Genomic DNA, 12,454 nt, shown 5'->3' with positions numbered 1-12,454 from the left:
TCAAAGGTCATCTGGAGACCCGGGAGGCCGGTTCCTAGTCCAACCAGAACTTTATATGAGAGTAATAATAGGGCCCGACACAAAAACATCCATAAAACTACACAACAACCATTTAATATTCCTCCACACTGCTCGTCCACTGCAATCCAAGTGTCCTGAAGGGAGATAGTCCAGAGTTGACTGGAAACTACCTCATTTAGGACATTTTTACAGCCTCAACAGTCCTGTGTTGACTTTGCCTGGGGAGCGCTCTCACGTTTACATCGCTCAGTGTGTTTACATGCTCAGCTCCATTTGAGCGTCCTGTCGGACTTCTGTCCTTGTGCCAGTTTACATGCAACAGGGAAGATCAAATAACTGACAGTGTCCTCCTAAAAATGGGCGTGGATATGCATCGAGTCAGTGAGTTCATACGGACTCCTTTCTGTTGACTTTTCTGTCACAGAATAAAAAAAATGGAAATAAATAACTCAGAGTTCCCAACTTCAGTTGCCGACCGGGTTTCAGCCTACATGAATGAAATGTCCTCCATCAGTGCTTTTTTAAAATGTCTTTGCCTGGTTCAGGCCGGGTTCTGTGCTACACTTTGTGTCATCTTATCTGTTGTGGAGCATGTGCACATGCATGGTCCAGTTTAACTCTAATTAAGAAGAAAAACGGTTTCCAATCAAATTAGGTAAGGTAGACTAAGGCAATAATTTGTTTTTTTCAAGTGTGATGTAAACGTAGTGACTGACACTGTACGTAAAATGAACTGTCATTTTGTGGTCATTGCATTATGTTGGCTTATTGTCTCTATTCTTTTGTGTCACTGTTGTTGTATTATTGTCTATATTTTAATGTTATACTCCCCCTCTCCCTTGCCCTTAGGAGGTCTTTCATCTCCTACCAGGCCATTGCCTTAACCCTAGAACACTAACGTTACAAAAAGTAACATCATCACTAACGCCGGGTATTTTTTACCCGATATAATATACCCATAAAAAAATATTTCTCACCAAAGTATATTAAAATACAACAATACATGGCAAATTGAAGTACACTTCCTTAATTTTCCACTATACAATGTTTCACAAGATAAAAAAAAAAGGTATCATGGTGACCCTATAAAAAAATTAGCAAATTAGTGCCGCCATTATCGAAAAAACCTAATTTCACTATATCTCAGCCAATATTGCAGATATCTGAACAAATAAGGTGTCTAGACCCATGTTTTGAGGGTCAGAGATCACAATAAAACTATTCATAAAGTGATCACATGTTGGTGGCATGCTAGTAAGCAAACCTAACCCTTTTACCAATTACAAGACGGTGATCTCTGACCCTCAAAACATGGGTCTAGACACCTTATTTGTTCAGATATCTGCAATTGGCTGAGATATAGTGAAATGAGGTTTTTTCGATAATGGCAGCACTAATTTGCATAAAAATGATACATGGGACATTCTGACAACTTTTTAACATAGCTCATCATTTTCTACACATTTTTTCCAATCTAGAAACACTGGTTAGAAGTATATTTCCGGGGGGTGCATGATACCCCCCTCTTCGTACTAGACTATATGTTCCCACAGAATTATGTTCCCACAGCCCTATGTTCCCACAATTCTAAGATTTTTCTCAAAATTAGGCCCTATGTTCCCACTGGACTCTCTCTACCTATCTGGACTCTATCTATCTGGCCTGTCTAGCCTCTACCGGGTCTTTTTACTAAACTTAACCAACTCTTTTCTTCATTGCCTAAACCCAACCAATGGTGGGACCAAAGGGCTGTGGGAACATAGGGCCTAATTTTCAGTGACAACAAAAGTTAGAAATGTGGGAACATAAGGCTGTGGGAACATAGGAATAACCCCAACTCACCAACTGTTGTTGTTGTTGTTCAGGACATGTGTCTGCAGCAGCAGAGCAGCAGCTGAGCAGGAAGACCAGTGATGCTGCAGGTGAGTCTCTCACAGCGTGGCTGCTGATTGGTGGAGAAGCAGGAGAGAGCGTGGAGGAGGTTACACTGCAGGTTCATGTGAGAGAGAGCAGCTGAAGCAGGATGTAGAGACACTTTAATGACCCTCACACTGTTAAAAAGGACCTATTACGCTATTTTCAGGAGCTTTTAATGTGATATTGGACCCCAGTGAAGCACTATTGAACGTTTCAATCAATAAAAAACTCCAACAACAACACAACGTCGGCTCCCTCTGAAATACTTTTGGACTCAATGACAAGCCTGCTCTCACATTCAAGGAAGTTGTGTAACTAAAAGGTACAGAAATTGGCTTGTTTACTAGTTCAGCTACTAATTAATTTAGGATGCTCCAAATGTCGAGTTCATCCATAAAATGTTGCACCTCTCTGAATGGTAAACGCTAAATTCCACCACATCTCATATCATCATCGTACGGTTAGATATAATGTCAGCTTCCTACTAAAAGTGCCCAGTGTCATGGTCTGTGTCCCTGTGTCTGTTTCTTTGTGTTGAGTTCAGTCCCTGTTTAGTTTAGTTCCTGTTTTATTTTGAAGTTCTATGTTTTCCTATGTGTCATGATCTGTGTCTTTTGTTTCCTGTTAGGTTCCTGTTTTAGTTTGAAGTCCTTGTCCTGTCTTCCTGTGTGCTCCCTACCCTTGATTACCTAATGTCCCTCATGTATTTAACCCCAGTGTCTCCCTTTGTCCTCGTTGGTTCATTGTCATTTTTTCACGTTCCATGGTGTTTCCTTTGTTCCTGTGTCACGCCAAGGTAAAATAAAGCCTGTGTTCTTTAAAAGTCTGCATTTGGGTCCTGCATTCCTACCAAACCTGACAGAATGAACCGACCAAAGAAGGACCCAGTGGACCGAATGATCACTTTTGTTGAGTATCTTGACTGCCAAGAGTGAGTCGTCTGTCTCCAACTCCCCAAGACCCAGCAGAGGAGTCTCCTCTCGCCGCCGCCAGCAGCCAAAGCAAGCTGGCAGGCAAACCTGCTGTTCCGGCTGGGCCGCAGCCTTCAAGTTCCCCAGCTGGGCTGCAGCCTCCATATCCCCTGCCTATGGAGAGGCAGTTCGTGGTCCGGCCGACTCCTGCTCCCCCTTGCCTCATCGGCAGTTCGGCCAACTTCTCACCAGGTTTGAGCCTCTCTCAGATTGTCGACATTGTCTCCCATACTAGGCCGACTACCTGTACCACAGACGTTCCCACCCAACTGCTGAGGGAAGTTTTTAACACTCTGGGTCCCACAGTGTCACTCCTCTTCAATAGTAGCCTGGCTAATGGTTCTGTTCCATCATACTTAAAACACGCAGTTGTTCAGCCAATTATCAAAAAACCAAACCTAGATCCTGCTGTTCTAAAAATTTTTCGGCCAATCTCAAAACTCCCGTTTCTATCCAAGGTCATGGAAAAAATTGTTTACTCCCAGCTTCTGTCCTTCTTAGATAAAAATAACATCATGGACAAATTTCAGTCAGGTTTCAGGGCACGGCATAGTACAGAGTCAGCACTGCTAAAAGTCACGAACGACCTGCTGCTCTCCCTCGACTCTGGTAAACCCGCCTTATTAATACTCTTAGACCTCAACTCTGCCTTCGACACTGTTGACCACTCCCTCTTGCTGAACTGGCTTGAGCACCAGGTCGGTATCCAAAGCAGCGCTCTCCAGTGGTTTGCCTCCTACCTTTCAAACCGATCCTTTTCTGTTAACATCGGTAATCTCTACTCCTCATCTGCTCCAATCACATGCGGCGTACCCCAGGGTTCCATCTTAGGCCCCATCCTATTCGCCCTATACTTGCTCCTTTCAGGCTCCATTCTCCAAAAGCAAAATATCTCATATCATTGCTACGCCGATGATACACAGTTATATCTTCCACTTGAACCTGGTCATATCAACAACTCCACCTTGGAGTCCATTCTTGACTGCCTCCAAGACGTCAAACTATGTGTGACAGTTGAGGTTCCTGTCACTATGCCTCCAATTGATCATGTGCCCTGGCTGCGGCTAAGGGGATGTCCCTTTGGGTGACTGGCAAGCGCGCGTGACTATTACCCGGGAGCTGTGGGTTCAATCCCCGCCTGGGCCCTCTTCACCTTGCCACATTCTGGCGTTGTTGGCAGGATCCATGTAGCACTAGGGGTGGGTCCATGGATTCCTAATGTGTGGCAGCCTGCGCGGAAGCACGAGGATGTGCTTGTGAAAAGAGGGGGAGAGATGTGACAGTTGAGGGTCCTGTCACTATGCCTCCAATTGATCATGTGCCCTGGCTACTTGGCCAAGGGGATGTCCCTTTGGGTGACTGGCAAGCGCGCACGACTATTACCCAGGAGGTGTGGGTTCAATCCCCGCCTGGGCCCTCTTCACCTTCCCACATTCGGTTGGTAAATAACTATCTCCAATTAAATGATGGGAAGACAGAAGTGGTCTTTTTCGGTCCCCCAAACTCCTCCAAAGGTATAATAAATCACTTAGGTCCCCTGGCGCCCAATCTTCATACCCATGCCAGAAATCTTGGGATGATCTTCGGTCAAGATTTAAAATTTGATAAACAAATAAACTCTGTGGTGAAAAGTTGTTTTTTCCAATTACAAAACATTGCCAAACTTAAATCAATTCTCTCCCTCTCTGACCTTAAAACAGTTACCAACGCCTTGATTACCTCTAGGCTGGATTATTGCAACTCACTTTATTTAGGTATTAGCCAGTCATCTCTATCCCGCTTACAGTTGGTTCAGAATTCTGCTGCCATATTGCTAACAGGAACTAGGAGGCAAGAACACATAACACCCATACTAGCATCCCTTCATTGGCTCCCCATCAAGTATAGGACAGAGTTCTTTTATTTGTTTTTCAAGCACTACATGGCCTGGCCCCCCAATACATTTGTGACCTACTCTCCCCCCTTTCCAACCCAAGGACTCTTAGATCCTCGAATCAACTGCTCCTGACCGTTCCCCAGTCTAGGCTACGAGGAAAGGACGATCGTGCCTTTGCCGTTGCAGCCCCAAGGCTATGGAACAGCCTACCTATTTCAATTAGATGTTCCTCCTCTGCAGCTGCCTTTAAGGCAAACCTAAAAACCTTTTTGTTTTCCCAGGCCTTTAAATGTCCCTGATGGTCTCAAGTGTGCGTCATTTTTCACTCTGGCTGTCCCAGCCATGGCTATTTTGTACAGCACTTTGTTTGTAATTTTGTGTTCACTGAACTGTACAGCACTTTGGTCAACTTTGGTTGTTTTTAAATGTGCTTTATAAATAAATTGATTTGATTTGATTTGAACTCCAGCACTGCAGCATCCCTCGGTGCAGTCCTCAGAGCTGCAGCGTCCTCCATTGTCGGGGGTCCCGGCTAACGCCACTCCTTTTTCCTCATGTCCAGCCGGCTGAGCGTCTGGCTCTTGTTTCCAGTGTTGAGCCCACAGAGTGCCTGGCTCCTGACCACTTTTTTCTAGCCATGTTTAAATGTTTTTGGAGAAATTGTACCACCCTAATTTGAATGTATACATTGACTGAAAAAGTAATGTTCTTCAGTCTCATAACAAATATTTGTGTATTTCTGGTGTGTGCCTCAAAATTTAGTCCAACGGGGGTCCATGGTCTAATTTGTGTCAAATTAGGGGTCCTTGATGTAAAATTTTGAGAACCACTGCTTTAGAACAAGTGTCCAACATTTTAAAAGCTGGAAAAGTAGAATAAGAGTTGAGTTGAGTTGAGCTGAGTTTTATTATGGATCCCCATTAGTCCTCACCTTGGTAAGGACTATTCTTCCTGGGGTCCAGACACTCATAGGCAAGGCAAGGCAAGACAAGGCAAGGCAAGGCAATTTTATTTGTATAGCCCGTTTTTACAAACAGTTTGTCTCAAAGGGCTTTACATGGCATTGTAACAACATCCTCTGTCCTTAGACCCTCACATCGACTGAGGAAAAACTCCATGGAAACCCTTTTAACAGGGAAAAAACGGAGAAACCTCAGGGTGAGCAACAGAGGAGGGATCCCTCACCCAGGACGGACAGACGTGCAATAGATGTTGTTACAGACAAGAAAACAGTTTACAGTTTGTCACAGAATGTGCGAAATATACATGACATACATGACAATCAAAACATGATACAACAAATTACAGAATTAAATAAATGAAAAACAACAAAATAAAACAAAATAATAAAAATAAAATATAATAATAGGTCCTCTTTAAATAAAGTTCATAACTGTTCATCATCTTGTTGTCATTCAACTTAACTAACAGATGAAATATGATCTCAGAGTGAGCGCCACACAGCAGGGAAGTGATAGTTCGTTTCACACACCATCTACTTCCTGTTCCAGGCTGCGGGCACCTCTTCAAGGCCTACGCCTCTTCAAGGCCTCTTCATCTGACATCAGTGACACATCTGCTCTGGACCCTGACCGATGTCATTGATCAAACATATTGATACAGTTATCTATGTAAACAGTTGATGATGACATTTTCTGTATTTTTACATCAAGTTTATTTTTTTACTGTATTTTCATTCACAGTTGTTGTGAGACTGAGATCGCAGGACTATACTCAACTATAATCAAAATGGTAATAGCATTAACAAGACTAAATTGAGACATGTATGACCTAGTGTCTCATACATTAGCATATAAAAGAGGAAGTGCAGTTAGGCAATAGGACGGGTGCAATGATGTGAAATGTACCTAGCACCTAGAGAAGATGACCATATAAAGTCATGTATGAGTTAAAAATGAAGTAAAGATATCAACATGTAACCAATGTTAAGGATAGGGAAAGGTAGTCATGTCTGATTGTAACCAATGGTAAGGTTAGGGTGAGAAAGTCTTATGTGATTTTTGCTATTTTGAGATTTGCGTTGAAACCTCACTGCAAAAACTCAAAATCTTACCAAGAATATTTGTCTAATTTCTTGTCAAAATGTCATTTCTAGTCAAAACAAATCTCATTCTACTTAAAATAAAACTCATCACATAAAAAAGCAGCTTGTTTTAGACACTTTTTTTTTTTTACTTCTTTCAAGCAGATTTTCACTTGAAATAAGTAGAAAAATACGACTATTACAAGCACAAAAAACTTTGATTTTGATTTTTCTACTTATTTCAAGTGTATTTTTTTTTTTTAAACAAGTGCAAATTATCTAAAAACAAGTAAATTTTTAGGTGACAAGTCTTATTTTAAGTGGAAATAGATTAGTTTTGACTAGAAATTAGACATTTTGACAAGAAATAAGACAAATATTCTTGGAAAGATTTTGAGTTTTTGCAGTTCTGTGAAATGATGAAATGATGTAAACCATTAGAGGGGTGGCAGACTGGGAGTTGGAAAGCCAATACATTTTGAGTGTGTGTGAGTGACTCTGAGAAGTTTCTGTTTGTTATTGAGGGGCAGCATGGGGAAATAGCAGGTTGCACAGTACAGAAGGATGGACGCAATGATGCTGCAACGCAATGATGTAGCAGAACCACCAAGATATCAATCAATACTTCCTGAAAAATGAAAAAATGAAAAGGGGAAGTGATAAGTTGAGACAGTCTGTCTCCATCACCAGTCCTGTCGTCTGATCAGGACTTGAACAGTCCACTCATCACTATGAGGACGTCTTTGAAGATTTGGAGCTTCATGCTGCTGCTGGCTGGTAGGACCTCTTGTGTGTGTGTGTTTAGTTTGAGCAGTAGGTCATGATCATGTTTATTGATTGATATAGATGTCACCTGGGGAGAATCAATCAGTTTCCTGTCACAAAAACAGATAAAATGTGAACTTTTTTTTTTTTGTGAACACAATTTAATCATGATGGTTATTCCAACTGTGACTGTTGCTATTGTTATGATCGGCGTCTTGTATTGTTGCCCTTCACACTTCACACCAAATTTCCCCTTGAGGGGAAAAAAAAAAAGATTCCCCTTAAGGGACAATAAAGAACTCTAAACACACAAACGACTGGCAGAGCTGTGGCACGCACGCTACTTAGCAAATTAATTCATAGTACGGACATTTTTTCATTCTGAGCGAAAATCAGTATGGTTTTAGAACAAACCAGTCTACTGGATTAGCACTTATGAAACTCATGGATGAAATAACCACCGCCACAGACAACAAATTACACACGATAGGAATTTTCATTGACCTTAAAAAGGCCTTTGATACGATTGATCATGGATTATTAATGCAAAAGATGTGTAAGTATGGTGTCAGAGGGGTAGCTTATTCCTGGTTGTGTTCTTATTTAAGTAATAGATGGCAGTATGTATCCTGTGATAAAACAGATTCTGTGTTATTAAAGGTTAAATGCGGGGTCCCGCAAGGGTCAGTGCTGGGGCCAAAATGATTTATTTTGTATCTGAATGAACTTTGTAAAGTGTCGAAATATATGAACTGCATCCTTTTTGCAGATGATACAAATTTCTTTTGTTCTGGGGACCAGTTAACTGATATAATAACTACTGTTGAAAATGAGATGAAACTTGTAAAGAAATGGTTTGATGTAAATAAGTTATCTTTAAATATAAGTAAAACAAAATTTATGATTTTTGGGAACCGTAAAACAGATACAGTAGTTAAATTGAGAATAGAGGATACAGAAATTGAAAGGGTGTTTGAAACAAAATTTTTAGGTGTTATTATGGACCATAAACTGAATTGGAAAATGCATATTAATCATGTCAAATCTAAATTAGCTAAATCAATCGCTATATTATACAAGGTAAAAGATATGTTGAACCAGCGTGCTTTGTATATTCTGTATTGTACAATGTTTGTTCCTTACATAACGTACTGTCTAGAAATATGGGGGAATGCATATCCTACCCATACTAAACCGATCTTTATTCTTCAAAAAAGAGCTGTAAGGATTATCACTAAGTCAAATTATAGACAACCATCAAATGAATTATTTATTAAATTAAGAGCCTTCAAATTTATGGATTTAGTGGATTATAAAATAGCATTGATAATGTACAAAGTATTTAACAACTTGTTACCTTGTAAAATTGTAATCATGTTTAAAAAAAGGGAATGTAAATATGAGCTCCGAGGGAAACGTATGATGGAAAAAACAAAGTCCAGGACTAAAATAAAAGATCAGTGTATTTCTGTAAGGGGTGTAAATATATGGAATGCACTAGACGATGATCTGAATATGTGCCGGTCAATGTATGAATTCAAACGTTTGTTCAAGAAAAAGGTATTTGGTAAATATGAGAGTTGTGGTTGACGTAACTGACACTATTATGGTATTATGTTTTTGGGATATTGTGCAAAACAATATTATTTCTGTTTGATGTTTTGAATGATGTGATCTGATGAAGTTGATCATGTAAGAAGGGTAGGCGAAAATAAGCGAGAGCTTCAGCCTATTCCTTTTCGGTCGGCTCTTTTCTAGTTGAGTTGATTTTTGTTTTGTTTTGTTGGACTTTTAACTTTGAATGACCTGACCGAAATAAACACATTTTCATTCATTCATTTTTTAATGTGCAACAACGTACAGCCCTGATTCAACGTGTTTCCAGATGTCTCAGATCAAACCAATGAAGTGACTTTTTGTTTGACCTTTTGTTTCTGCACCTTCATCTCTGAGAACAACTCAGAGACTGATCAGAGAACAGTTCTGCAGCAGTCTCACAGTGTGTGTGTGTGTGTGTGTGTGTGTGTGCAGGTGCTGTGGGTCAGAGTGTGAACTATTCATCTCCTGTCTGTGCTGTTAGAGGATCGACTGTCACCCTCCCCTGCTCCTTCACTCCTCAGTCTGAGAGGAACGGAGAACCAGTGAAGATCACCAGAGTCGTCTGGTGCACAGATCATCCTATTTGTTTCGGTCCGACTCCGTCTGTGTTCGACAGTGACTCAGTGACCAACAACCCCAACGACCCCCGCTACAGATACCTGGGAGACAAGGAGGGAAACTGCACTTTACAGATCACAGACGTACAGAACAAAGACAACAAAACGTTTCGCTTCAGGATGGAAGCTGAGGATAGAAGAGGACACTGGACTGGACCAGAAGGAGTGAAAGTGACAGTTGTTGGTGAGAGAATCAATGACCTCATTCTGACACTGACATGAATCATTAATATTAATGAGCTGATGTAAAGTGTTGAATGAATTTCAGGGACAGTCAAACCGAGGGTGAGCAGCTCCAGTGGAGAGACACAGAGAGAGGGAGACTCTGTCTCTCTTCTCTGCTCCTCCTCCGTCTGCACCATCCACCAACTGAACCTCACCTGGTTCAAAGATGACCTCATCCACCCAGAGTCTGGCCCCGCCCTGCAGCTCGGCCCTCTGACCGCACAGGATTCTGGGAACTACAGCTGTGCTCTGAAGAGAGACCTGAGGTCCCGCTCTGCAGCGTACCGGCTGCAGGTGGAGGCTGCACACACAGGTCAGTCTCTGTCTGTTCTTCTACTTCCTGTTCCTGTCCCCTCTGTCTCACAGCCTCCGTCTGTCCTCGTCCCACAGTCGGTGTCCTGACCATCGGCCGCCTGCTGCTGATCGCTGTGCACACCGTGCTCATCGTCACGGTAACGGTCATCGTTATCAAAAGGTAAATGAAGGACAGGACAGGACAGGACAGGACATGCTGAGCAGCTCATCACAGTAACCCACCAACTGTTGTTGTTGTTGTTGTTGTTGTTGTTGTTGTTGTTCAGGACGTGTGTCAGCAGCAGCAGAGCAGCTGAGCAGGAAGACCAGTGATGCTGCAGGTGAGTCTCTCTTCACAAATCCAACCATCACTACAGGTTCATACCTGTTCATCATCTAGTTGAAAACTCAACTAACCAACAGATAAAATGTGGTTTCAAAGAGCAAGCGCCACACAGCAGGGAAGTTTGTTTCACACCATCACTCAGAGAGGAAAACCACACTGATTTCAACATAGTTGCTCTGTGGTCACGTCACAGATAATGACTGGTATATTATGGTAAAGGGCCAGTTCAGTTCCTTTTAAGTGGGGTTATATGAGGTGGAAATGCCCCTGTGTAGGCTAACAGGGGCAGATCAGAGAGCTGTCTGCTGCAGGTGTTACAGGTTACTAAAGAGGGCAGTTTGAACCTCACTTCAGAAAAACTCAACTATCTCTGTAACTGTGCGTTCACACCAAAAGCTTCCAAAGAGGCAAAGTCTCCCGAGGAAGCGCTCAGACAAGACAGCTTCTGAAGCAGCAAAATATTTTTAGACGCTTTTCACGTGACTGACGTCAAAGTTTGATTGTGCTGGTCATTTAAAGGAGCCGCAAAGCTGCTTTAAGAGTTTAAAGCATGCCTCGCTGGCCTATAGGAGGTTTTGTGTAGTCATTGAATACAGAAAAGAGCACAGAGCGTGAACATAATTGAAAATGGGCATGTAATTAGTCACAAGCACATGTGAAGGCACAGTAACACTGTTGCTTCTCCTCTTCTCTGTGTTGTCTGAACTGAACTCTACTTCCTGTTCCAGGCTGCGGGCGCCATCGAGGACGAGGCCCCTCCCTCTGACATCACCGTGGTGACTGATGTCATTGATCAAACATATTGATACAGTTATGTGTGTTAACAGCTGATGACTTCATATCTTCTAGTTCAGTGTTTATGGTTATCAAATGCTCTCTGTTCTGCTTCACCTCAACCCTTTATAGGACGCTCATAGAAACCCTAGAGAGTTACAGGAGAATACCACAAGACTTCATTTCTTGTCACTTCTTTTCAAAACTTTTATTTTTATTAGATATAATGCCATTCAGGAAACTAAGGGTTTCATTCAATATATTCAAGGTTCATTCAATATATTCAGAGTTTCATTCAATATATTCAAGGTTAATTCAATATATTCAGGGTATCATTCAATATATTTAAGGTTAATTCAATATATTCAAGTTTCATTCAACATATTCAGAGTTTCATTCAATATGTTCAAGGTTAATTCAATATATTCAGGGTATCATTCAATATATTTAAGGTTAATTCAATATATTCAGAGTTTCATTCAATATAATCAGAGTTTCATTCAATATATTCAAGGTTAATTCAATATATTCAAGGTTCATTCAATATATTCAGAGTTTCATTCAATATATTCAAGGTTAATTCAATATATTCAGGGTATCATTCAATATATTTAAGGTTAATTCAATATATTCAAGTTTCATTCAACATATTCAGAGTTTCATTCAATATGTTCAAGGTTAATTCAATATATTCAGGGTATCATTCAATATATTTAAGGTTAATTCAATATATTCAGAGTTTCATTCAATATAATCAGAGTTTCATTCAATATATTCAAGGTTAATTCAATATATTCAAGGTTCATTCAATATATTCAGAGTTTCATTCAATATATTCAGAGTTTCATTCCATATAATCAGAGTTTCATTCAATATATTCAAGGTTAATTCAATATATTCAAGGTTCATTCAATATATTCAGAGTTTCATTCAACATATTCAGAGTTTCATTCAATATATTCAGAGTTTCATTCAACATATTCAGAGTTTCATTCAATATGTTCA

General features: G+C 40.8%; 1 protein-coding gene across 1 annotated transcript; it reads left to right on the top strand.

Annotated features, from left to right (window-relative positions):
- The first annotated feature begins 7,538 nt into the window (after positions 1-7,538).
- On the top strand, positions 7,539-11,481 carry LOC146972806 (uncharacterized). Its single transcript, XM_085803257.1, has 5 exons — positions 7,539-7,606; positions 9,626-9,994; positions 10,079-10,348; positions 10,402-10,487; positions 11,404-11,481. Exons 1-5 carry the CDS (start codon positions 7,561-7,563, stop codon positions 11,479-11,481), a joined length of 849 nt encoding a protein of 282 aa, XP_085659383.1. The 5' UTR covers positions 7,539-7,560.
- The last annotated feature ends 973 nt before the right edge of the window (positions 11,482-12,454 follow it).

This window comes from Trachurus japonicus, chromosome 16 (genome assembly GCF_045865225.1).
Source record: "Trachurus japonicus isolate A0001 chromosome 16, Traja_1.0".
In the NCBI taxonomy this organism is placed as follows: Eukaryota; Metazoa; Chordata; class Actinopteri; order Carangiformes; family Carangidae; genus Trachurus; species Trachurus japonicus.
Note: the sequence above shows the minus strand (reverse complement) of the source record. Positions and strands in the feature narration are given on the sequence as shown.